Source organism: Rhinoderma darwinii, chromosome 11 (assembly GCF_050947455.1).
Source record: "Rhinoderma darwinii isolate aRhiDar2 chromosome 11, aRhiDar2.hap1, whole genome shotgun sequence".
In the NCBI taxonomy this organism is placed as follows: domain Eukaryota; kingdom Metazoa; phylum Chordata; class Amphibia; order Anura; family Rhinodermatidae; genus Rhinoderma; species Rhinoderma darwinii.
This window is the reverse complement of record NC_134697.1, coordinates 52,228,641-52,256,436: the sequence shown is the minus strand read 5'-3', so window position 1 is coordinate 52,256,436 and position 27,796 is coordinate 52,228,641. Positions and strand designations below refer to the sequence as shown.

At 43.7% G+C, this 27,796-nt stretch overlaps 1 protein-coding gene across 2 annotated transcripts in view; it reads right to left on the bottom strand.

Moving 5' to 3' along the window:
* Positions 1 to 26,441, bottom strand: part of HELLS (helicase, lymphoid specific) — a 44,768-nt gene extending 18,327 nt beyond the window's left edge. The window contains exons 1-11 of one of the 2 annotated variants that reach the window (XM_075841463.1): positions 26,251 to 26,441; positions 20,139 to 20,248; positions 15,350 to 15,472; positions 13,074 to 13,130; positions 11,884 to 11,920; positions 10,811 to 10,866; positions 10,653 to 10,694; positions 10,345 to 10,569; positions 6,994 to 7,176; positions 291 to 434; positions 7 to 203 (exon numbers count right to left, since the gene is read on the bottom strand). In XM_075841463.1, the coding sequence (XP_075697578.1) occupies positions 7 to 203; positions 291 to 434; positions 6,994 to 7,176; positions 10,345 to 10,569; positions 10,653 to 10,694; positions 10,811 to 10,866; positions 11,884 to 11,920; positions 13,074 to 13,130; positions 15,350 to 15,472; positions 20,139 to 20,248; positions 26,251 to 26,311 (1,235 nt within the window). In that variant the 5' untranslated portion in view covers positions 26,312 to 26,441. Of the gene's footprint in view, positions 1 to 6; positions 204 to 290; positions 435 to 6,993; positions 7,177 to 10,344; positions 10,570 to 10,652; positions 10,695 to 10,810; positions 10,867 to 11,883; positions 11,921 to 13,073; positions 13,131 to 15,349; positions 15,473 to 20,138; positions 20,249 to 26,033; positions 26,058 to 26,250 lie in introns of those variants that run through there. The other variant, XM_075841464.1, reaches the window with a different exon arrangement.
* Between the last annotated feature and the right edge of the window lie 1,355 nt (positions 26,442 to 27,796).

The window sequence follows — 27,796 nt, the reverse complement described above, 5'->3', positions numbered from 1 at the left end:
TTTTACCTTCTGAGATCATCAAATACATCTGGTAACAGAAAATTCAGAAGAGACCACAGTTCTGCCAAATTGTTCTGCAAAGGTGTCCCAGTGAGAAGTAGCTTGTTGTCAGATCTAAACTGCTTCAATTCTCTAATGAGGCGACAGTTCATATTTTTGATCCTATGCCCTTCATCTAAAATAATGTACTTCCAGGATCTATGCTGTAAACAAAAACAAAAAAAAGTTACAATTAGAATGCTCAACTGCAACTATAGTATTTTAATAAAAGATTTACACATGAACCCTACTTGTAAAATCGGACGATCTCTCATTGAAATCTCAAAAGAAGTAATTACAACAGGATTGACTTGCAAAGTTCCTTCACGTTTGTTTATTTTTTTTGCCAGCTCACGCCTTTCTTGTCGAGATCCATGATACAAAAGCACAGGAATCTGAAAGACATTAATTTTTATTTTTTTTTAACACATTACAAATACTCGGAATTATAGTATCCACTACATTTAAAAGCGCAACTGAAAAGTATGTAGCAAACACTGTATAACCTACTACAGCCGACTCCCCAATACATCCCTGCAAAAAACAAACTACATTTTACTCCATACATGTGAATGGGGTTGTTTCTCCAACATGTGCTTGGGTTTCTGCAAGCCTCATTTGCTTTTGCAAAAAAAAGTTTATTGGATCACTTTACTCCATTTTTTGGGGAAGCAAGGTAACCAAACAGCGATTCTGGTATTGTGAATTTCTTTTTTTACTATGGCAATCACCTGGCAGGTTAAATAAGGTTATACCAAGAGACACCAATTATGTATATTTGTATTCCTTAAAGTTTTCACAAAATAATGTGTTTTTAACCTTGGATCTTTATTTTTTTTCTTCTCTTCCAATTTTTTTATTCTCCAAGTCCTATGGAACTTTGCATTGTGAACGTTCAATTGCTCATGCAATACCTCAATACTTAAGTATTGCCTTTCTGTGCTCTTCTACTATGCCCTGTCTGACAAGACTTCATAAAGCAATGGTGGCAGACCTTGAGGCCTTCAATAAGCTTTAGGCTGCCATGGCAACCAATCAGAACACCGCGATTATGTCACAGGTGAGCAGTTATCAGGTGACCGACGGAGCCCCTTACTTTTGTCTAACCGCAGATCTGAGTGGTAATTGCAGATGGGCCTTCAGCTGCTGAGCCTTTGCCATATTGGGGTAGCGCACATCTGCTGTATACGTACAGCAGATGACACTAAGGGGTTAACATTTGAACACACCTTGTGTTCTCAGTACAGGCACTAGCTCAATAGACAATTAAAAAAGGTTTAAGATGCACGTGGAATGCAGTCTATAAGGGCATCTTATATTAAATTACCTGACTACTTAAAGGAAACCAGCGCCTTAAAGCGTAACTAACCTTTCAGGTGACTTTTTATAAGCGGTCATGTGTATATGAGGCATAACACTATTTTTAACAATATGACTTGTGCTCTGCATTTTCTAGCAGTTTTCCCCTCTGCAGGCTCTCTAATTCTCAGCTTTCTCTGAGCTAGTGAGTGGAGCCTATCTACTATCATGTCTATACATAGCACACAGAGGAGAATCCTGCAGCAACATGGAGGTTACACAGCAGTAATGAGAAGTGCAGCTGTGAATCCAGCACTGGGGTGAGGTACAAGACTTACTAGGAAACTTCTGCAGCATCTGTCTTCCCCCTCATACAAGGACACAAGTCATACAGTGGTGAGAAATAGTGTTACTCATGTACACACAATATGACAGCCTATTCAAAAGTCACCTGAAGGGTTAGGTACGCTTTAAAGGGATTATCCCACAAACATATCTCTTCTTTGATTTGTAGACCTGGTGAATAGCCAACCGCAGCCATTGGGCGATTGTAGCCTTAGGATGCCACCAAGCCCTTCCTGGGAACACCAAAAAGGTATCCGAGTGGCGAAAAGGTTGACAGAGGTAGATCCAGAAGGCGGAGACCACATCAATATTTGAGTATTATTGTGGAGGGAGCATTCCTTAGGAGGCACCAAAGAGGCAAAATTATGGCAAACTAATATTGTCGTGAAGGTGGAAAGAGAAGACCCATTAGGGACAGTCCGGCACACCACTTTCTTGGAGACAGATACAGACCTCGACAAGACAGATGTCCGCTCTAAAATAGTCTGAATGGAGGTCACCGCCACAAGAAACACCACCTTCCAAGATGTCCTGAAACTGCTCAAATGGAGCCAAATGTATTGCAGAAAACCAAAAAGAGTGTACTGATAGGGAGGAACATTTAAAAAAATGTTTGCAAAAGTTTGTACATCAGATTTGGATGCCAGTGACCTGCTAAAAAAAAAAAAATGGAGACACAACCGGAAACATGTTCATTAAGAGATCTGAGGGCAAGTCCACGATACGACTCCTTCTGGAGGAATACCAGTAGCCGGGATTAGTTAAAACTAAAGGAGAAAATGTCAATCCTCGTAGCACTGGAGAGAAGTCAGGCGGAAGTGAATCCGAGACCTGGTGACAGAGGGGAACCTGGCGATTGGACATACTTGCTGGCGTCTCAATTCAGTGTGCCCCACATGGAACAGGTTTGTGCTAGCACTTCGGCATGAAGGGCCTACTCCCTGGGTCACTCAGTTTACAACCAGGACAATCTACATTCATGGTGTAGTAAACTAGGTAGCGAACAATTGAAAAAGCAGGTATGTGAAGCTCCGCCCACTCCAGAATCTTGGCAGCTTTGGCGAATGCCATCAAATTCCGGGTTCCACCTTAGTGATTGAGGAAAGCGACTGCTGTGATAGTGTCCTGCAGTTCAGTCAGATTCCAACCAGAAGACAGTGACAAGATTTTCCACAGTTCTAAGATGTTAATAGGGAGACTGGCCTTCTGGCAAGACAAGAGCTGTGACAATATGGAGGGAACCACTACAACTCTAAAGACTGGTGTCTATTGAGAGCACCTACCAATGGAGCAGGAGAAAGGAGCAGTGCCTTAGGGATCACCAGGGAGGAGAACCATTGGAGAAGACCCTGGCAAATAGTTGAGGGAGAAGGATCCGGCAGTCCAGGGAATCCTGAGAGCTGCTCCAGGAGAGGATCGCCCATTGAAATGGACACGTGCGAAACTGGGCAAAGGTGAGAGCCTCAGTAAAGGCCACCATGGTGCCAACCCTTCCTTTGTAGGGTGAAATTCTCTCTGGAGGTAGGGATACCTGAGCAAAGGTGGTGTCAAGCACCATTACAAGAAAGGATAGTCTCAGACAAGGAATCAGACAGGATATACACTGATTAACAATCCATTCAAACTAGCCAGGGTATACAGTATGATCTGGATTCGATTTTTATCTTGGGACAGGGAGTTGATCATAGGATTGAAATAGGGGACAACAGAAATCCTTCTGGTACGAAAAGCCATGACCACAGGGAAGCTTTGTTAAGACACAGAGGGCCATTAACAGGCCAAATGGTAGCGCAACAAAAACAGATCGTGGTGAGAAAGGCAAAGTGCAGGAGGCACTGGTGAGGACAACTGGGAAAGTGTGGTATGCATCCTAGATATCAACGGATTATAGGATGTCTCCCCCGTTCCATGGAAGCGATCACAGGAGGGACTCCATGCAGAAATGATGGACCTGGACAAAGATGTTCAGCTGTTTGTGGGCCAGGATGGGACAGCTGTCACTAGTCACCTCACTAAAATATTTAACCTCTCTCTTTCCTCTGGTATCTTTCCCTCCGCTTTTAAACATGCCATTATAAACCCATTATTGAAAAAACCAACACTTGACCCATCCAGCGCTGCCAACTACCGACCAGTCTCTAATCTGCCCTTCATCTCCAAACTCCTGGAACGCTTGGTCTACTCTCGCCTTATCCGCTATCTCTCTACTAACTCCATTCTTGACCCCTTACAATCTGGTTTCCGCACTCTACACTCCACAGAAACTGCCCTTACTAAAGTCTCAAATGATCTCTTGGCGGCTAAATCGGATGGTAAATCCTCTCTCCTGATTCTTTTGGATCTCTCTGCAGCCTTTGACACTAGACCACAAACTCCTACTTAACATGCTCCACTCTATTGGCCTCCAGGACGCGGCTCTCTCTTGGTTTTCCTCCTATCTATCTGACCGCTCATTCAGTGTGTCATTTGCTGGTTCCACTTCTCCTCTTCCCCTTGATATCGGGGTTCCTCAGGGATCAGTCCTAGGTCCACTCCTCTTTTCTCTCTACACAGCTCCTATTGGACAAACCATCAGCAGATTTGGCTTCCAGTACCATCTCTACGCTGATGACACCCAATTATATACCTCTTCCCGTGACATCACCCCTGCTCTAATACAGAACACCAGTGATTGTCTGTCCGCTGTCTCTAACATCATGTCCTCTCTCTATCTGAAACTGAATCTTTCTAAAACGGAGCTCCTTGTGTTCCCACCATCTACTAACCTCCCTAAACCTGATGTCTCCATCTCTGTGTGTGGCACTATCATAACTCCTAAGCAGCACACCCGCTGTCTCGGGGTTATTTTTGACTCAGATCTTTCCTTTACTCCTCACATACAATCACTTTCACGCTCCTGTCATTTTCACCTCAAAAACATCTCCAGAATCCGCTCTTTTCTTACGGAGGAAACTGCCAAAACTCTCATTGTTGCTCTGATTCACTCTCGTCTTGACTACTGTAACTCATTACTAGTCGGTCTTCCCCTCACTAAACTCTCCCCTCTATCCTCAATGCAGCAGCCATGCTCATCTTTATGAACAACCACTACACCAACGCCTCTAATCTGTGCCAGTCACTGCACTGGTTGCCCATCCCCTTCCGAATAAAATTCAAATTTATTACTCCCACCCACAAAGCTCTCCACCTCCTTACATCTCCTCCCTCATCTCTGTCTACCACCCTACTCGGGCTCTACGTTCTGCCAACGACCTTAGATTAAAATCCTCCATAATCCGAACCTCCCACTACAGTCTCCAGGATTTCTCTCGTGCTGCACCCGTCCTCTGGAATGTGCTACCCCAGACAATCAGATTAATTCCCAATATCCACAGTTTTAAACGTGCCCTGAAAACACATCTATTTAGACAGGCCTATAACATTCCCTAATCTGACTCCTTTCCATGGACCTCCTTTTAGATTAGTCATCAGAATAAGATTCCCTCACACTCCTCTTCATGTTCGTTATACACAGATACTGGCTGGTGACCGGCTCATGCAGCTTTATGTTACCACCGCATGTGTATAAAAATGGCCGGACCATTGTACAGAACAAACACTGTTACACTTTGTGTCTCCCTTATGTCCTCATAGACTGTAAGCTCTTGTGAGCAGGGTCCTCACTCCTCAGGTTTGAATTGTAAATGAACTTTGTCACTATGTAATGTCTGATATTGTTTGTTTCTAAATTGTAAAGTGCTGCGTAATATGTTGGCGCTAAATAAAGATTATTATTATTATTATTATTATTATTATTAGTTATCCCCATAAAAGGACAGTTCAAACAAAGGGGGAAAAGCCTCAAGGAAATCTTTTAGTGACTTAGCCGAAAGGACCAGCATTTGAGCCAGAGCTTTTGGGGACCAAGTATTGGGCCTGTATCCAGGGAGGCTTCAGAAATTAGTTTTCCTGAATGGGAGCTCTGTTGAACGATCTCAGCCAATTGGTAGGGGCTCTACTTACCCAAGATGTAGTGAATAGAATGGAATCCATGGCCAAAACATTTTTCCTGTCCTGCTGATCCTGGAATAAGGAAGAATCTGCCTTAAGAAGGGTGGAGTCTGGCAAAGCAACTGGAGGGTCTACTGCCAGACAAGACCGTTCTCACACAGCTGGAAAAGGATAAATTACATCAATGCATTTTGGCCTCATGAAACGCTTTTCTGGGAAAACTACTCCTGCGAGAGCATTCTCTGGTTTTTAATGGTTGGGAGAGAATCTAGGGGTATGGCTAAATCACCTAAGGGACTACACCTCGGGGAGGAGGAGAAAGATTCAGGGTATCTTCACCAGCCTGAAAAAGGCTGTCAGCCATAGAGAATTTGGAGAACTGCTCCATGTGAATTGCAGAATCGGTGTAACAGACCTGACCATCATAGCAATCCTCATCTTTGCACAACATTTCAGCAACTGCCTAGGGGAGGAGGGGAAAGGACGACGAGACTGGGGAAACTTAAGGATGTTGTGACCAGCTAGATCTGGCCTGTTTATTCATGGGGTCTGCCTAGTTTGCATGGTTGGGATGGAGGATTATGCTCTCCTATACACTTACCAATCCGAAGAGGTGACATCCTGAGACGTGTCACGAGATGACCAGCTTTGAAAGAAAACCGTAATTGATACACAGCCATATGTGGCCACACAGTGGTTAGGACACAGGTTACAGCCTGTCAATGGTTTTGCTAGAATGCCACAATATTGAATTTGTTTCATGAGAAATTGGGTGCCCTTAACGAAATTCAAGGGTCTACACATCTATATTAAGAAGGATCACCCATTTAGTGTGCCTCCCTTTGGTGGGTGAGGGAGCGTATTTTAAGGGAAACCAGGATGGTTAGAATGCTGCAAGGTCACACGGGATTCGCGGTGTCTTCTTCTGGAGGGAAGGCAGACAACAGCAAGGTTAGGCCACTGTTTTCCATCATCTTGGTGGGGGAACAAGGAGATCAAATCAACCCCTTTTTCCCCCAATCTAAAAAATAAAAAATGATCTACCTGCTAAGTGGGTATGTGCCTCCTACGTACACCAAGCTAAAAAACTGGTTTAGCCCAGTGTCTGGAGGAAGGGGTATTGCTGGTGGGTGGATCTTACACTTTTCTACTTAGTGTCTCTCAGTGGCAGCAGCTATACCTGTGTCCCTAGTAACATGGACGAAAAAATGAACCTACTCTGTGCTTACTGCACCTATAGTACTAAGCCAGCTTACTATAATACAATGCAGTAAGATTTAAGGAAGTTACAAAAAAAAGCCACATTAAGTTTCGCTTTACCTCAGGACAAAACCGTTTAAACTCAGACAACCAGTTAGGTAGAGTAGATAGAGGGCCACAAACAAAGAAAGGCCCAAGTACTCCTCTTTCAATCATCATTGCTATGGTGGCAATACACTGGATAGTCTTTCCAAGGCCCATTTCATCAGCCAATATGCCATTGATACCATTCTCCCATAGCATCTGTGGAAGAGACAAATCGCATTAGGTTATATATTTATCAAACAAAATCAGTGTTACTTTTCATGCGCACAAATACAAGCTTCAATATTGTGTGATTATTTTAACAGTTGGAAGTCAGGTAGGTCGAACACTCTGGCGCTCTCTCCGTAAGTCAGAGCCACTGCAAAAAAAAGCCAACTATTACAAGAGGGTCTGCAATGGAAAAACGAGTGGGTTTTAAAAAGGAATAACTCATTTAATACAAGCTCAAAGTAGATCAAGTTCATGCTTTAACAAAATCCAAAAGGAGGAATTTCAAGTCTTTAACCCCTTGGTGAAATCCACTGTACGTGTGTGGCATCACAAATGGTCATGGGCTCAGAAACCGCCTGCAACAGCCAGGATCTGCCGTAACCCCTCAGATGCCTCAGCAACTGGAATTATTCTGCGAGTCAACCCGATTACGGCTATACTGCTTTTACAAAGAAAAATATTCGTTTTAGGCTGCCATATTCTGTGCGCCATGGGGGCCGTTGTGTTTTGCAGGGAAAGCTTAATTTTTTATTGGTGCCATTTTGGGGCACATATGGCTTTATCACTCTTTATTAAAATTTTATTTGGGAAGTGGGGTCACCAAAACCTTTCAGATGCTGCGTTCGCTACTGACCACAGCATTTGAGAAGTGAAACCGATGGGATAAGAGGCATCTCTGATCCTGGCTGTTGATGGCGGGCGTCCGTTTGAAACAGCCAGCACATGTTTATGGTGTGGCTCAGCTTCTGAGCGCGCACAATATTGTGATTGCACACATCTGATGTAACTATGTTGGATCTCACCAAGGAGTAAAACCACAAAAATTGGTAGCAGATGTACTTTAAATTTCCGCTCACGTCACACCTCTAATTTCTCACTCAAGTGACAGACCATTTGGATCCAGAATGAGTTTAGTGTCTTTTTAAGGACCTGCAGGTAAATCCAGCTTCACCCCGGCAGAGCTCAGCATAGAACAAGAGAATAACCTGAAGCGCCAGTTCCATTGCACCACAGACACTGAGCCGACTGAGCCAATTAACTTTGAGTTCTAGCTGTTTTCAGTTGGCGCGTCTGTTCTCTACAAAGCAGCTGTATCTGGTGCTAGTCACTGAATCCATCAGTCCCACAGACCTGAAGGGTTGTGACAGTGGATCCTGCATGTTTGACATGCAGGATCCACCTGTAAACGATCACATCTACATTATGGACAAACATGTGATAGTTTACAGGTGGATCCTGACCCGCTGTCACTAAATTAGTCAGGTCCAACAGATTCAGTGAATAGTGCTAGATACAGATGTTCTGTATAGAGAATACAGAGCAGCTGTATCAAAAAGTAAAAAAATTTTAATAAAATTTGTAAAACTGCAAAAAAAAAAAGCTTTTACATAGCTTTTAACGCCATTCTAAACTCATATTCACAGGTTATCTGGTTTCTTAAGTCCACTACTAAACATGTCATTTTAGCATTTATTCACACGGCATGGTCAAAGCATTGTTTTGCTGCAATTGTGCAAAAAATCATGGCAGAGGCCACTGATTGCAGTATGTGAATACACCCATGTGAATGGGTCTTCAGAAAATTATCTATTCTATAAATACAGTATCTATGTTAGACATACTTAAAAATGTAAGAATTATTTTTTTTTAGGGTCATTTATTTAAAAAAAGAATCCTAAAAACTTGCAGATTTCTGGCAACTGTGCCGCACAAATTGACACTGTTCTGTAAAGATCACTTCTCGGCAGTCATCTCATAAGCAGAAATACAATGACAGGTAATGCCTATTTATAGAGAACACATGATCCACCATTGAAATAGATGGTCAGACAGATCTTGCATAATGACCACTGCACAGTTTACAGCAGGTCTATAAAATGTTTGTATAGTAGTCAATGGGCCAACTTTAGACTATTTCCTGCGTTCCATGCGGCTGCTGTAAAGTATCTCTAAATGCTGTTAACAGCAGCTCAGGCAAGAGGACTGACCCCATAATCAAGTACAGAAAATCTACAGTAAATATGAAAAAAGCCTATCTGGATTTAATATCTAGATCTCTATAGGATACTTTCCCTTTAAGCATTTCCTTTGTAATGCTAAAGTAATTACTATGAGTGCATCAAAAATTGACAGGTGCTCAGAGATTCTCAAATCATGATCTATGGGGGAAGGGGGGGGAATAAGGACTGAATACGAGAAACATGGCTTTAGCGTATTTAACTTATCCCTTCCCTTTTCCCATCCCTTGGTTGAACTTGGAATTTTTTTTTCTGAAGGTACATAAGTTAGTACGGTTGAAAAGAAAATTGTAAAATAAGTACTTAATTTGACTGAAGGCTATTATTCTGCCTTCTTGTTTATGCATTACTTTGTTTTAGATCTTGGGATAGCATTGTGAAAGTTGAAAAATACTTAAGGGTAACTAATCTTTCAGAAAATTCCTGACATGTCAGAAGTTTTGACCGGTGGAGGTTAGGGCATAGGGACCCCCAGAAACCGCTAAAATGAAGCAGCAGAAGCACTCGGGTGAACGCTGAGCTGCTGTTTGTTATCAGTTTTTCTTTTTCTCCTCGGAAAGCCAATGTAACGGTGTATGGACTCAATGGAAAGTCTATGAGCCAGCGTCTCTTCTGAGCAGTGTATCTGTCAGGCTATTGGACTAGGTTTGCTACTATTTTGCTGCGTGTTGATGCGCTGGTAGGGAACTATTGGGAAGTCCGATGTAATTTGGTAAGGTGATCCAGTGCATAGTGCACTCTACAAGTGGGTGGGATGTTATTTTCTCATGTGATACTGGTTTGTATAATCTGAAAACTTGTGTTACATAGTTAGTACGGCTGAAAAAAAGACTCATGTCCATCAAGTTCAACCAAAAACAAAAACTATTTGATTTAAAAGAAAGTCTTAGCCTGTAAACTGTTACCTTTCCGGAAAAAGGTGATCAGAAAAGCGGCTCAGCGCTCACCCGAGCGCTTCTGCGACTTCGTTTAACCGATAAGTGGGATTCTCAGTGCTCGGACCCCCACCGATCAAAACTTCTGACATGCCAGAGTTTTCTGAATGGTTACCCTTTAGTTAGAAAGGCCCTATCACCTAGTCTAGATGAGCAAAAGACAGATAGAAACAAACAAGCTAAAAATGTAAGAACTTAGATACCCTGAGCCACTCCATGCCTTCTATTTGGTACCACCGCATCACACCACCAGTGAAGTACTTTGGCTGCTGGTAAGGAATTCTTTGACCGTCCACTTTCCTCACAGGATCAAGAAGATGTTTCGCACTCTGTCTCACAGCTTGGGACAGTCTATCTTTAATAATAGAATTGGAATCTCCATTTCGCGCTATGTCTTCAGCAGTTAGTTCGCTGAACACCTGGTCATCCTGTACAGGGTGGGATAAACTGGTAAATACAACGGATTATTGAAAGGGAATCTAATTCGATACTACATTGTGTGGATACATACCTCACAGTCTTGCTTGCATTTTTTGGATGCAGATAGGATGTCCTAATAAGGAAAAACAAAAAAAAAAAAAAACACCTTTGTTATGGTCACTTAGATGTGCCTTTTACCCTCACATCTTTTACTTACAAAATGTATGGAAAAGCTGAAACAGAGCTTACTTCTTTGGACATAACATCTGAAATGCTATAAACTTCTTTCAGTTGTCTTTTCTTTGCTGTGAGGGGAAAAAAAAAAATCCATTGTATTTCACTGCTTTTGATTAGGAAGATTATACACAATACAAATATTAATGCTACGGCCACCACTAAAACGAAGGTCACATAGCTAATGCAGGGACTGTCACTTTAGGAGTGCCTGCATTACTTTTTCTGCTGCACGGGACCTCCAGAATTAAACCATCAATATTTCTGGCGCATCCCTAAGTCTCAGGCACCACAATAGAAACTAGAGTTGATTGACTTCTAGTTTTCTATTGCAGCACAGAGGAGAAGACAGAAGACTGCTGTAGGTGAGCATTAGTGTTTTTATTTTTCATATTAAACTAGTCGTAGATTATTAACCCGGTACCCACCGCCACCAGGGGTATCGGGGGGGGGGGGAGGAGCGCAGTACTATCCAGTACCTGACCATCTGGAGTAATTGCCTGGCACTGGGGGCAGCCGCAGGCTGGTATGGGGCTGGAAAGAGACAAAAGACAGTGGTCGCTCCCACCCTGGCAATGTTAGTCTCTGGCAGGTTATGAAAATGCTGCGGACCCCAGAAAACTATGTGGTGTCACATAGCTGTCGTGATCAGCACGTCCTGCCATTGTACAGTCGCTCCAAAGATGGAGCTGCACAATACTTAGCAATTTGAAAACACCTCTTCCTGGCTTGTAGCCAAACATAGGGAGGGGGTCGGCGAGTGTCCCACCCCACATTTACAGCAGCTGTGAGTCAGGTTACTTTGCTGGATTCACATCCTTGCTGTAATTCTGGGAACTACTGGTGGCCAATATAAGAAAACATGTAAAATTGTTTTTTTAATGCTTCCCACTTTGCGGGAAAAAAAGTAAATTGCTTAAAAATAAAATATTGTATTTGCAACACATTCCCTTTAAAGCTTTGTACAGGAGAAACGAGCATTACAAAACCACAGCAACTCGACAGTAAAAACGTACACAATTCTCTCTGAAGGTCTATATGTATAGGAGAAATGCACCGACAAATTTAATAAAGTAGTTTAAGCTCACCGGTCTTGCCAGACTTGGATGAAGTCTTTTTTCCTCCCTGTAAAATTGAATATCTGGTTAGCATATTTTTTTTATTTACGAAAGAAAAAAAAAAAAAAGAAAAAAAAGGGGGGGGGTGGGGGACTATTTTTTTTTTTTTTTTTACGGCAACACGTGTCCACAGGTTGTGTGTTGCCACTGAACCTTCTTCACTTAAATTGTGCTGAGCTACAATGTCAGAACCTATGGACAGATCTGGGGGGGGGGGGCGCCACACAGACCGTGGGTTTATATTGTTGACATTAAGAGGCTTGACTGACCTGTACACGATCCAACTAAGTGGCCAGAGTGATCTGGAGACACACCGCGTTCTCCCTGGGTACCTGAACGATGACACCCCTGAAGCAGAGCTGATAATCCCCTCAGACACGTGTTCACAAGATATACCATAAAGGTTTGTTTGTCTCCCATCTGAAGTGCCGAGCCGAAGTTAGGAGGTGACAGTGCATTACTCTCTTTTGTAGTATTTGGGAATTATGATGTGCTCAGCCGTTTCTATTACTCCAATACTAAAAAGGTAGAATACCGCATGCACATGCTGTCACTTCATCTTATAATTTTAGAATTTCAGGGGACCCCTCATTCTCCAGATGTGGGAGTATCAAAAGTGAACACAGTTTATACAGTCAATATCCCATAAATGATTCAAATGGGAACACTCCTTTAACGGGTTATTCCCAGCTTAGACATAAATGGCATATCTGTAGGATTTGCACTAAATAGCTGATAGATGCGGGTACCAACTCTGGGACCCTTACCTATAGAGAACGTGGGTCTCCTGACCCCCGTATCGTCAGGGCGACGCGGTGTCCAAACGGGGACTAGTGGAGAGAGGGTTGCACATGCGTGCAACTCTACATTCTGTTAAATGCCAGTTCCAAAACAGCAGTGCAGAGCTGGGACCCGCATCTATCAGACATTTATGGCAAGCCCTATGGATAAGCCATAAGTGTCTAAGTTGGGAATAACCCTTAAGTTTTATATTTGGCCCTTGGGAGTGGTAGAATCTGTAAATGTGGCCCTTAAGCTAGAAATTGTTGAGCACCCCGCTTTAGCAAGAACCACAAACAAGGCAACAAACTGCACTTGCTTTGCTATAATTAAATACAAATGGTTTAGTGTTGAATTGGTAGTGATTAAATTTACAATACCTTTGCAGTCGCATTTAATTTCTCTCTCTTTTCAAGCTTTTCCTTCCTTTTTATCTCCTATTTAAAAAAGTATAAAAAGTAAATACACGGACAGTGCAAACTAAAGGGGTGTTTCAAAGAGGACATGGGTAGCTCAGTATTGTGTTCACGAGATTATGAAACTTGTCCAATAAAACAGAACTGACGGAATTTGCACATAGTGAACAATACAGCTTCTATGTAAAAAGGATCTATCTTGCAAAAATGTACATATTCTTTAAAGTGCTATTAACATGAATATTACAGCTAGTACTGGCTACTATACCTAACATAGCAGTGTATCTGATGCCTCATGCACCATCTGCAGATGATTTGGCCAATAACTTGCGGCTGTTTAACCCCTTGCCGCCACAGCCAGTTTTTACCTTCCTGAATTACAAATGTCAGATTTGAAAAAGAAGTCTTTATAAATTGCAAAATGGAGGGTGACTCACTAATAGCCTTGTGATGGTTGTGTGTGCGCACTCAATTACTAGTTTATTTAGATTTTTTAACTTCGTCACACGTTGTGGTCTTAACTTTGTAAAGCCTTTACTTACCCTACCAATTCCGAAACGTACACAGTAAGGCCTCGCTGCAGGACAACTGTCCCGTACTGTAATCATGCTTTCAGTACGGGACACTAGTTCCACGGAGAGGCAGGGACTCCTAGCGTCGTACATAACTATGATGCTAAAAGCCCGGCTCCCTGGAGTGTGTTCGGTCCGGGACTTGCGGCCGAAATACGTTCCGTCCATTACGGACGTAACATGCTCGTGTGAACCCAGCCTAATACTCAGAAGGGAAGGAGCACCATGCTTTTGGCGAAGCATTTGAAAAGCCACTAAGGTAGCAGTACAGTGAAAACCTCTGAGTAGTGACTCCATTTGGGAAACACCCAGTGAGAAATTCATCTAGGGGTACTGCACCTTTTTACCCCACAGGTTGTCTAGAAATGACTGCACAGTGGATGCTGCAGAGTGTTTAAGGCAATTTCCATAGATGCCATTTCAGTGTCCAATATGTTGTGTCCAGCATATGACACCATTTAAAAAAAAAAAAAAAAAAAAGACACACCACATCTGGTCTCTAGTTGCCAGTTTGGAAAAGGTTGCTGGGAAATGGTTGTCCTTGTACAACGTGGGCACCCTCTCATCTAGCAGCAGATGTGCTTTTAACTTTTTTTTTTTTAAACTGCATCTGCATCTTCAGGACACATACACAGATGAGACCAATGGTAGCAGGTGACCGTAAGGTCCCTGCTCTACCGTTCACTATGCTGGACGCAAGGCAATGACGTCATCACGCCTGTCTGCGCCGAGCCGCACAGACCAGAGGGATCTCCACCACTTGTCATTGGTATGGGGGTAGGTCAGTATATTGTTATTATCAGGTATTTTTGGGGTTGTGTGGCAGCTATGGGGGGCATTATACTGTGTGGTTGCAGCTATGGGGGCATTATAGTGTGGTGGCATGTTATATATACACAGTAGTATACAGCAGGCTCAAGGGATAATTATTAATTTAAGGGCGTAGCATGCAAAAAGGGGTGTGGCCTAAATAATCGTTCATTAATTGTAATTGAGGCTACATGTTCAATTAATTGTGATTTTGATTCAGGTTATAATAGCCCAGCCCTACTATCTATGCATTTTTTAATAGGTATCCACCCACTTCAACAATTTACAACCTATTCACAGGACAAGTCTGATAGGAATTGCCATAACTCCCATATGCGCATAGCAAACATTTGTAATCCCACTACCTCACCAGTTTCTAGATTGACGGAGGGGGGGGGGGTTAATTGACATTTTTTTGACATATGGTGGCACCAGATAATTACGGCATATGCACATAAGGCCACTTACACATGACAATATTTGTCAGTAGTTTACATCAGTAATCGTAAGCAAAATCAAGGAGAGGGTCCAAAATATGGAAAGATACAATTCTTTCCACTATACTTTTCTATGTTTAAATTTCACTCTAGGTTTTGGCTTCCAAATACTGAAGCAAAATACTGCCGTGAAAAAACAAACAAAAAAAAAACCCCTTTATTAGAGTGCCACACCATTCTTTTAAAATCACAAAGAAGCCTCATCTGTTACATCTGCTAATAGGAAAAACCAGTAAAAAACCTGATATCATTATAGCAAATAGCAGCTATGTTTTAGGGTACCAATTAGTCCCAGGCAAGAGTTGATAAAATTATGTTTACATAGGATCAGTTTAATCCCTCTTATACACAGGTGGCATACCTCTTGTTGCTGCAGTTCCATTTTAGTTAAGAGGAATTTAGAATAAACGTTGCTTTTCTCAAGTAAATGTTGAAGTCTTTTAAACCGCATTTCGTTGGAATCTTTCTCCCAAGACATACGAGCCTGCATGACATTAACATAAGGATTAGAAACACCTTACGACTAAAGACAAGACTAGTATACGTAGTGCAAATGACAGAAAAGTATGCCAGCTTAAAATCATGCAGGCCTTTCCTAAATTTCTTCAAAGCCTTTCATGATCTCACAGGATGGGATTGTCTCCTTGGCTCTAAGCATACAGCTCATGCTCAGCTGTGGACAACTAGGAGTTAAAGGCTATGTACACCATTGCGCATACACACACACACATATATATATACAGGGGCGGACATACCGCATGTGCAGCCGGTGCAGCTGCACAAGGGCCCCGCGTGGGAAGGGGGCCCGTTCCTCTGCTGGCCGACTCAGTTCTCAGCTGCGCGATGCTGAGGACTGAGACAGAGGCCCGTGGACCACTGGCGTAGCTATAGGGGTCGCAGCGGTCGCAATTGCGACCGGGCCCCGAAGCCAGGGGGGCCCACGGCCCCCCGCACCACATCAATAAAAAGTTACTATAGTAACTCGGGCCGCGGGCCCCTGTTACTATAGTAACATACTTTACTTACCTTCCTGGTTCCGGATCGCAGCGGAGGTCCTGACGTCAGGCGCTGTGCGCAGCGCATGACGTCACAGCGCTATGCCGCCGCGCACAGCATCGAGACTACAGAACTCCCGCCGCGGCCGAAGAGGAAGGTAAGATAGCCCTGACTGGCGGGGTCCGACTCCTGGGACCCGCCAATCAGCTGTTTTGAAGGGGCCGCAGCACTCGTACGAGAGCTGCTCCCCTTCATTCCTGTCACTTCATTCCGGTCACACTGTGAATCGGTTTCGGCGATTCACAGTGTGGGCGAGTAGTGAAATGAAGGGGAAGCAGCTCTCGTACGAGTGCTGCGGCCCCTTCAAAACAGCTGATTTGCGGGTCCCGGGCGACACATCAGCTATTGATGGCCTATCCTGAGGATAGGCCATCAATGTTTAGGGACTGCACAACCCCTAAGCCTACGATGTAGCAGGCTTAGGGGGCCCATGAGACAGGATCACAGATTGTGTGATGCTGTCTGCTGGGCCCTGTATCTAAGCCAATCACATGGTAGGCTTAGATACATGGCCCATGCGTGATCCTGTCTGCTGGGCCCTGTATCTAAGCCTACCACACTGTAGGTTTAGATACAGGGCCCCAGCACACAGTAATCTTATACTGTATAAGATTACTGTCTGCTGGACCCTGTATCTAAGCCTACCTTGTGGTAGGCTTAGATACAGGGTCCCACAGACAGTATCACACATGGGCCCTGTATCTAAGCCTTAGGGTATGTGCACAGACACTAATTACGTCCGTAAGTGACGGATGTATTTCGGCCGCAACTACCGGACCGAACACACTGCAGGGAGCCGGGCTCCTAGCGTCGTACTTATGTACGACGCTAGGAGTCCCTGCCTCGCTGTGGGACAACTGTCCTGTACTGTAATCATGTTTTCAGTACCGGACAGTTGTCCGGCAGCGAGGCAGGGACTCCTAGCGTCGTACATAACTATGATGCTAGGAGCCCGGCTCCCTGCAGTGTGTTCGGTCCGGTACTTGCGGCCGAAATACGTCCGTCAATTCCGGACGTAATTAGTGTGTGTGCACATACCCTAACACATGTGTTACTAATCATTTTTTGTGTGTTTTCTTACAGGTTCGGTCGTTGGACTACGGCGGATTCCAGGACTACTTCGATGACAGCTTTTTTTTTTATTAATAAAATGGTTAATGAGGGTTGTGTTTTTTTTTTTTATTTCAATAAAATATTTTTTCTATGTCTTTGTGGTTTTTTTTAAACTATATTACTACCGCCTTAGTAATGGCCGCCGGCTGATTGACAGCATCCATTGCTAAGGCAGGGCTTAGTGTTAGCCGGTGCAGAGGCTAACACTAACCCCCTTTATTACCCCGGTACCCACCGCCACCAGGGGTGCTGGGAAGAGCCGGGTACGATCCAGTACCTGACCATCTGTAGTGATGGTCGGCCACTGGGGTGGCCGCAGGCTGGTATTATCAGGAGGGGAAAGGCCAGATACAGTGGCCCTTCCTACCCTGGTGATGCTAGGCTGCTGCTGCTTTATTGTATCTGGCTGGTTATGAAAATGGGGGGGACGCCACGTCATTTAAAAAATAATTGGAAAGAACGATGTCGGGTCCCCCCCAATTTTCATAACCAGCCAGATACAACACAGCAGCAGCAGGCAGCATTACAAGGGTGGGAAGGGCCACTGTTTTTGGCCTTCCCCAGCCTAATACTACCAGCCTGCGGCCACCCCGGTGCCTGCCCGTCACTACAGCTGGTCGGGTACTGGTTTGTACCCGGCTCTTCCCAGTACCCCTGGTGGCGGTGGGTACCGGGGTAATAATGGGGGTTAGTGTAGACTCTGCACCGGCTAACATTAAGCCTCGCCTTAGTAATGGAGGTTGTCAATCAGCCAGCGGCCATTACTAAGGCGGTGATAATAAAGTTTAAAAAGATACAAGCACATAGAAATTTTTTTTATTGAAATAAAAACACAACCCTCATTAACCATTTTATTGAGAATAAAAAAAACGCCGTCATTGAAGTCCTCGTATCCGAAGTCCAACAACCGAACCTGTAAAAAAAACACAAACACACAAAAATAATCAGTAACACATAAAGAAGCAAAATTATTATTCTTACCTTTCCTGGGTCCAGCGCTGGAGCCGCAATGTCAGCGAGCTGGGCCCTGTATCTAATCCTATCATGTGTGATACAGTCTGCTGAGCTGTGTATCTAATCCAATCATGTATGATACTGTGCTGGGCCCTATATCTAATCCGATCATGTGTGATACTGTCTGCTGAGCCACTGTATCTAATCCTATCATGTGTGATACTGTCTGCTGAGCCACTGTATCTAATCCTATAATGTGTGGTACTGTCTGCTGAGCCACTGTATCTAATCCTATCATGTGTGATACTGTCTGCTGAGCCACTGTATCTAATCCTATCATGTGTGGTACTGTCTGCTGAGCCACTGTATCTAATCCTATCATGTGTGGTACTGTCTGCTGAGCCACTGTATCTAATCCTATCATGTGTGATACTGTCTGCTGGGCCACTGTATCTAATCCTATCATGTGTGATACTGTCTGCTGAGCTGTGTATCTAATCCTATCATGTGTGATACTGCCTTCTGAGCCACTGTATCTAATCCTATCATGTGTGATACTGTCTGCTCAGCCACTGTATCTAATCCTATCCATAGTTTATAGGGTCGTAGTGCTATAGATATGCTATGCTGTCTCCTATACACACACTTTTTTTTGGGGCGGACACATATGTATTGGGGCTATTTCCCGGACATTTTAAGCCCTGAGGGTATGTTCACACGGCAGCGTCTGTTACGGCTGAAATTACTGTGCTGTTTTCAGGAGAAAACAGCACCGTAATTTCAGCCATAATGGCATGTTGAGGCGTCTTTTGCTGCGTTCACTACGGAAGTAATTGAAGCTGGTTTTCCATGGAGTCCATGGAAAACGGCTCCATTTACATCTGAAGAAGTGACAGGCAGTTTTTTACGCGCCGCCTTTCGACAGCGGCGCGTAAAAAAAAATGACCATCGGCACAGAACATCGTAAGACCCATTCAAATGAATGGGCAGATGTTTTCCGACGCTTTTGAGCCGCATTTTCGGATGTAATTCAATGCTAAAACGCCCAAATTACGTCCGTAAATAGTGTGTGTGTGAACCCAGCCTTAGTGACGCCCCGGCTGCTAGTGCTGCATTGTTGGGTCACTTAGGAGACCCAGCGATGCAGCTGAAAGCGGACCGTCGGCCATGAGAAGTTTGCGGGGTGGGGGGGGGGGGGGCCCTGGCACATTATCTGCACAGGGGCCTTTTGCAGTCTGTGTCCGCCACTGCATATATATATATATTATTTTTTTTTACAAAAAACTATTGCAATGTGATTGGTGCAACTCTATACTTAAAAAATCATTTTTACATTTTGAGATACAGCTGCTTTGTATTCTGTATACAGAGCAGCTGTATCGTGCGCCAAGACTTGAATCTGTCAGTTCTGTGGGACTGATTCAGTGAAAGCGGGTCCTGCATATCTGACACGCAGGATCCACCTGTAATCAATCATATTTAAGTTATGAACTTAGATGTGATAGACAGAAGCTCGACCCACTGACACTGAACACGTCAGTGTCGCTGACCTGACGGTTCAGAGCTAGATAAAGTTGCTATGTATATAGTATAAAGCAGCTGTATTTCTAAATAAAATTTAATAAAAAGTATTTTGAAAGTTCCAATCACATTGTTACATTTTTAGAAAAAATAAATGATTTCAAAGTGTGTACATAGCCTTTAGAGAAGTACACTGGACTGGAAATTTTTCTATCAAAGTTAGATTTCTTGCAGATATCCTCGACCTCTTATAGCTGTAGTTACAGCAGCCATGAAGTTATCATTTTGTCCGTGCCCCAACATGTAGAAGTTTTGTTATTGCCTGAAATGTAAAGGACCTACTGTGTACAGAACACCTTGGAAACTTATATTTAGAAAACTAAATTGAACGAAGTAGTAATGGCCCTAGTAGATCTTTTTTAATTATAAAAATTTCTTCTGGAGATTTATTTAAAAGCTTAAGTATTGCATGTATAAAGAATAAATAGTTACTAAACATCAAGTACCTTTTCCATCATCTTTCGCTCCTCTGCTTCGGCAGCCTTCTCCAGTTTTTCTTCCTCTTTGATCATATCTGCAGTTATTATTTCAGCCAGAGTAGTACCCATCTCGGACTCTGGAAGAACGGAGGACATATTTACATAATTCAATCATTGCTCTTTTCAAAATTCAGTAAAGGCAACTAAGGCTTTATGCCCACTTCAGTTATTTTCTTCAGTGTGCTATCCGTTTTTAACGGATAGCACATTGACATTCACTTCTATAGGGCCATGAACACTTCCGTTGTTTTAACCGTGTAGCAGCTCCGACAAAAATAGGAAAGGTCCTACTCCGGTCTGTTTTTTGAGGGAACAATCTCAGCCATTCCATTAATTTGGTCCGTTGAAACAACAGACTGCACACGGAAGCCATCTATGTGCGGTCCATGTTTCATGGATCCGTCATTAGCGGCCATACAACAGGCAGACGGTGTGCATGAGGCCTGTACTAAAGGCTCTTTTACATGGGCCAATTACCAGGCAAACGAGCATTCATGTCAGCTCGTTTCTGATCACTGCCCTGTGGGCAACGAACAGCCGATGAACGGGAAACCCCCGTTATTCAGCGGATTGTATAGTTTATGCTGCAGGAAATATCGTTGGCAGCACATCTCCTTGTGTAAACCGGGAGATGTGCTGCCAACACAATAGAAATGTAGGATGAGTGATCATAGTAAACGCTTGTCCATATACATGGCTCCTTGTAAATAGAGAAAATGAGCGCAGATCAACGAGCTGTCTCACTGATTGGTGCTCCAAAACACAGCCCATTTCGGCCACATTCTCTCCCCCCTTACAAATCCAAAGTGGTCGGGGTCTTCATAAACATAGCATTCAGCATGAACTCCATTCTATTGAATTTAACTTCCCCAGAAAACTGGTGCAGATCATAAAAACCCACGTAGCGTAAAACTCTGTGCGGAAATTCCACAGCATTTACAGTAGCAGCAAAGTGAGTGAGATTTAGAAAACCTCATGCCCACTCTGCGTGTAAAAAAAAAACAAAAAAAAAAAAACACACACGAGAGTGGCGAGGAAAATGTTCTTCGGTGCGTTTTTCAATTCCGCAGCAATTAAATGCTGCGTGTTCTGTGCGGAGATGCTGCATGTTTGGCCCATGTAGACTGCAATGGAGAGTAGAAATTCTACCGGAGACTTATGTTGTAGCGGTGTTCACAGCGTTTACACCAGTGTAAACGCAGTAAAAACAACAAAAAAAAACTGCTGGAAATCCACAGGCGCACATATACTTTGCTATAACCAACTTTTAACACTAAATTCGCAGGTAAAACCGCTGTGGAAAAAAGGCAGTGTTTCCCCAGCAATATGAGCAGGAAAAACACTATTTGGTGCAGATTTTGTGTGACAGATTTACCAACGTTTTTCTAGAGATTCTGCTGCAGAACATCTGCAGCGTATCCTGTGTGCGGGAACATAGACTTAGTGTTATGTCACTCGCAGAAACTTCTGCAACTGAAAATCTGTTCTATTCGTCTAAAAGGGGTTTCTGCTGCATGTATTTCTGCAACTCATTCAGAGGACAAATGGATTTCAATCACAGAAATTTCTGCAACAAGTCTGCCACGTGTGATCTTACCTTTTTTTATTTAAACAAACTGCATTCATATATGGGGGAAACTTCAGTAGCAGAAATTTCTGAATCAAATTTGTAGCGTGTGAACCTCTTATGATGCCCTAATACCCAATAGGGCTGCCTTGTGACTAGGGCTGGGCAATTATGACCTAAATCCCGATTGATCGAACAATTACAATTTTTGATCGATTTAGGCCACACTTTTTTCATGCCACGCCATTGAATTAATATTTATCCCCTGAGCCTGCTGTATACTACTGTATATACACCATCACTGCTGCCACACAGTATAGTGCACTTCCCACCGTATAATGCCCCCATGACTGCCCTCCCCACCGTATAATGCCCCCCATGACTGCCTCTAAATACAGATGTAGCCGTCTTTACCTTGACTTTTAATGCATTAAACAATGGCTAAATATCTTATCTTGACTTTTTCAATGACTTGTGTGATATCAGGCTGCAGCAAGTTATCGGAATAAAGTTAAAGATAGATACATCTGCAGTTTAATGCCCCAAAACTGACTTCCACGCAGTATAATGTCCCTATAGCTGCCCTCAGTATAATTCCCCAATAGATGCACTCCACAGAGTAGAAAATCCCCCATAGCTGCCCCCACACTGTATAAAGCCCCCAGTTGTGCCTTATAAAAAGTCAACTAACCCCGTTCCAAAGACAAGTGGAGTAGATCCCTCTGCTCTATGCAGCTCGGCGCAGACAGGAACGATGATGTTACTGCCTCGCATCCAGCGATACATAGTAAATGGTAGAGCAGGGACCTTACGGTCCCCTGCTTTACCGTTGGATTAAAATTTTAAAGAGGGGAGAAAATTTTTGCTAAACCGAAATTCGCAAGACTATTAATTGCGCTGAATTTCGATTAATTGCCCAGCCCCACTAGTGACCCAGATGTTTACTTGCATAGTCAAAAAAAAGTCACACCAAGCACACTAACATTTTGAATAATAAAACACATTTTACAATGTGTATGAGTGCTCTTTAGTGTTAACCAATATGACTGATGATATACCGCTGCAGAACTCAATGCCAAGTGTCACATGCCGGGGGGGGGGGGGGGGGATAAATCACATGACGGACATTAGTGCTATTCATGTAGTTCATAAAGTCACAGGTCTAGTACATGGGCTCTACCATCCTGCTGTGCAGACAAGGGGTTACTGCACTGGTTATGTGAGCACCATTTCAAATACATGTATATTAGAAGTTGTATGTTGTATACACACACGTTTTATTTACATAAACTTTGAGCTTAGAAAGGCATAACACGCAGCATTCTGTTTTCATATAGAACTTCATGTACACACCCTAAAGAAATCCTCCCACAAGAAGTTACATAAAGAGCCACATGTCAATTTCCTGCTGATTGCATAATGCAATGTCAGAAATATCTTCTAAGGTGGGTCTCACATCTTACGATATGCCATTCATTTCATGGGGGGTCCAAATGCAACAGCACACAAACTAGCCTGGTCCTCAGAAGAGGAGTCTATAGTCTGTGGAAGATACAGCCAAGCAGAATCACAGGCTGTTCTGCACTGTTGGTATTGTTAGGAGACACCATTGTAGATTCCATCAAAAAATGCAAAGTATAGGGCAGCACTATTTTTTCTTTTAAAATGATTGACACGACGGAGACCTGATGAACCACATTACAATCAATGAGGTCTTCAGGGATTAGTTGGTGTCCGCCATGTAACATCTGGCAAGGTTGGTATTTTAATTTTTCTAATTCTATAAAAGGAACATTACCTTAGTCTCCATGTTTTCCAAAATTTCCTAAAGACTACACCGATGAGTGACAGCACGTGTGGCCACCTGTACACAGCTCATGTACAGCAGCGGTCCCCAACCTTTTTTTGCACCAAGGACCATTTTCACGCAATTATTTATTTCCAGGGAGCGGCGTGGGGCAGTGTCACATGGGGTGAAGCAGCATCCCAGCCTGGATGACATCAGCAGGTCAGCCTCCTGGGATGTCATTTCATCCCATGTGACCGCCACTGCAGCGCTCTCCTGGGGTGGAATACTCAGTTTTCTGCAGCGGACATCCTGGGCGAAAAACTGCACCACAGTTTGGTGCAGTTTCTCACCAGGAATTCCTTGCGGCCACCGGGAATGATACCAGATACCACGGCCCGAAACCAAATGATCCGCGGCCCACTGTGGTTGGGGGGATCACTGATGTACAGGACATCAAGTACAAGGAACATTGTGGCCATTACAAAAAATCCAAACATTTCACATGTTTTGCAAGGTCCTCTCCCATTGAGAAATACTGAAATCGCAGCAATGCCATGATCTTACCAGTGAAATGCAAAAATTCTTTCAGCCCCTTTATTCTAAGAATCAGGATATTTGTTGACTATGTTCACATCTGTTGTGGCTTTTTTTATGAATGCAAGCTGCAACGTGACCTAACAAGTGAGGATTCTTAGCTGGATTTCTCCTTATAGTTTGTATGCAAAGGGGTTCTCCTATCTTGGACATCTATGGCACGTCCACAGGATGTGTCAGAAGTCCAATGAATGCGGGCCCCACAGTCATCTCTAGAATGGAGCCCCTGAACCCCCCCACCTTTGTCCTACCATGTCAGTCTCCAGTTGCTCTCCGGGCCCCTGTCTGACAAGGAGTACTGAAGCAATGTAGCACGGCAAGCTACGCTGTCTTTCCGTAGTAGCCAATTTGTGGGAAAAAAAAATAAATCCTAGCTAGGTTGTTTCCACACTTCCAACCATCTAGTCACACAGTGGCTGGGGAGCAGTGGGAGTCAGACAAGATCGGACATGGTTCGGCGGGCCCCGTTCTAGCAACAGGTATGTGCCCCAGAGGTTGTACCCACCACATCAATGGCGAATCTGGTCAATATGCCATAAACGTCCAAGATAGGGAAAACCCTTTAACCTATTTCTCCAGTCTCTTATTCCAGAGAATTGGTGGGTGCACTAGAGGCCCCTTTACATGGGCAGATAGTCACAAATGAACGCAAACGAGCGAGCCTTATCTGAGCGCCCTGCACTCTCGGCTGTGATCAGCACTCCTCGTTAGGCTGAAGACGGGCTTGTAAGTGTTGTGTGAGCAGCTTTTAGCCTTAGGCTATGTTCACACAGGGTGGATACGCTGCGCAAAAGTACACAGACTGTGTCTGCCCTGGGCGCCGCAGGGAACTCCGACCGAATAACCGCACAAAATTGTGGTGGTTTTTCAGCCGGTATGTCCGCTGCGGAAAAACTGCATGTGAAAAAAAAGTGTTTCATCCTTACGTAGCCATGGCGATGCATCCTGCAGCCCGGCCTCCTGGGATGACACTTCATCCCATGTGACTGCAATTGGCTCCAGCAGTCACATGGGATGTAACGTCATCCCAGGCGGCCGGCCTGAACAAATAAGCACAGAATTGTAAGATTCTTTTTTTTTTCTGAATTGTGATTTTTTGCAGAAGAGTCGCAGCATTCCCACCGCAAAAATTCACATCTATTTTTTGCAGATTTGACCATTGAATTCAATGGGGAAAACCTGCAACAAATAAGCAGCGATTACGCAAATACAAATTGACAAGCTGCAGATTAAAAAACTGCACCGCAGGCCAATTTCTCAGCATTTTTTCCCCTTATTTGCAGAGTTTGTAGATGAGATTTGTTAAAATCTCACCCACTCTGCTGCTACTGTATTATGTTCACAGAGTATTTTGCAGGCGGAATTTCTGCCTCAAAATTCTGTTTGGAAGTTTGACGCAGATTCTCCTCAGTCTGCACGCCGATTTTCGCCCGCGGCCATTGAGCGCCACGGGCATAAAAGGACGCGAAATACGCTTTTTCTGCCTCCCATTGAAGTCAATGGGAGGTCAGAGGCGCAAATGGCCGTAGGCAGGGCATGTCGCTTCTTTCTCCCGCCAGGCGGTTTTACCGCTCGTGGGAGAAAACCGCCCCCACCTCCCATTAAATTCAAGGGGAGGCATTTTCGGGCCGTTTTTATTTTTTTGGCGCAGTTTCCGCGTCAAAAAAACAACTCAGTGTGAACTTAGCCTTTTGCTGTAGATTTTCTGCAGCATCTACACTACTTGTGAATTTACCCTAACTAGGACCACTTAGACAAGTACATCTGCACCTCCACTTTAGCAACGGTGGGGGTCCCAGCACATGGACCCCCCACCAATCAAAACTTCTGCGGTCCATGAAAGTTCAAATCCCCCTTAAATAATACATGTATGTGCGTGTCTAGTCACTGACGAAAACGTATGTCACTTTACCATCACATATCCAGAGACAGAACTCCCCGGTACCAGATATTCATGTCGTATTTACGAAGCTAAGTTGATGATGCTAATAATAGTGACGTTGGACATATAACTACGTCCCAGACATCACTGTGAATCTACACACTGCATGGCGCAGCAGTGTCGGTCAGGTAAAGAAGCGCACACTGGAGCTAGTCACCCAATACAAGAGAAGTATAAAAACAGTTACCGGGCGGGTCACAGGAGGCCAGCTCTTCCACAAGCATGCTGCTAGGATGGCGGGAAACCATGTCAGTCACTACAGAGGCAAGCCACGAGAGTAAGCTGGCGCCAAAATTCTCCCGGGAAGATGCTATGAGTCCTACAAGCGCCGCCCAGCCCGCCTGATGTTTCGTGCAGAGTCCGGCTAATCTCGCGAGAACCTGTTGAGCTGAGAGAATTGGCGCGAGTATGTTCCCTTCGTTGACGTGATTGGTGCTGAGTAGATAAGGGCGGGGCATGAGCGCAAAGAAATGCCGGCTGCCGGCACGGGAAAAAGCGCGGGAGCAGTTATAGGGGATGTCGTTGTTTCAGTGTGCAAAGAAAAGCATTGTTGCATGTAGCGATGTGTACGAATCTGATATTACCGTGGTTTTTGTTTTTTTTGTTATTTTTAGAATAACTGCAGCAAATTCCACACAAAACGAATTATTTTTTCAGTCAAAGAAATTTCTGCAAAACAAATCTGCCACTTGTAAACATACCCATACAAAGTAAAAATCCCTGTACAAGGGCTACATGGTGATTTTGGCTGCAACACCGGTAGTGCGGCCATAGATCGCTGTGTGCCTCCGCATGCATCGCACATAATGAAAGTGTGGCAATTTTGCAATCCGTGGGTTGCCACAACCTGACAGTCGTAAAGTTAAACCTGCTGTATGTCTTGGCCACATTGACTTTCATTATGTGCTATACACACGGGCACACAGCGTTCTTCGGCTGCACTACCTGTGTCGCAGCCAAAGTCGCCATGTAGCCCTCATTTAATGAGTGAGGGATTTTTACTTTGTAAGGCTAAGTTCACACTACTGTTAAACTCCGTTTAGCTCTCTTCCGTCAGAGGAAGAGATTAACGAGAGTCCAAACAGAAAGCATCTACAGCGCTTTTGCTTCCGCGAAAAAAACAAAAACGTAAACCTAGCAAACCACAATTGAAATCAGTGGTAATTCTAACGGAAGCAATGCTTTCCGTTTGGACTCTCGTTCACCTCTGACGGAAGAGTCCTAAACGTACTATAACGGAAGTGTGAAAGGAGTCTTAGGGCGCGTTTACAAAGGGTGAACAGATTTGGTTTACAGAAATTTCTGTGATTGAAAAATCAGTTTTGCATGTGGAATTTGCGGCGGATTTAACCATTTGTCGTTTTCACATCACCATTTAATACACCATATAATGTACTGGGAAACTGAAAATAAATTATTTGTGGGGTGGAATGGGGAAAAAAACTGTGATTCCTGCATTGTTTTTTGCAATTAGTTTTTACGCCGTTCACCAAGCAGCAAAAACGACATGTGAGCTTTATTCTGCGGGTCAATACAATTACAGCCATAACAAATTTGTATCGTTTTACTACTTTTACAAAGAAAAAAATAATTGTTAAAAAATACATTTGTTTTGTGTCGCCATATTCTGAGAGCCATAACCTTTATCATTTTTCCATCGCTTGAGTGGTCTGAGGGCTTGTTTTTTGCAGGATGACCTATAGGTTTTATTGGTACAATTTTGGGGTACATAA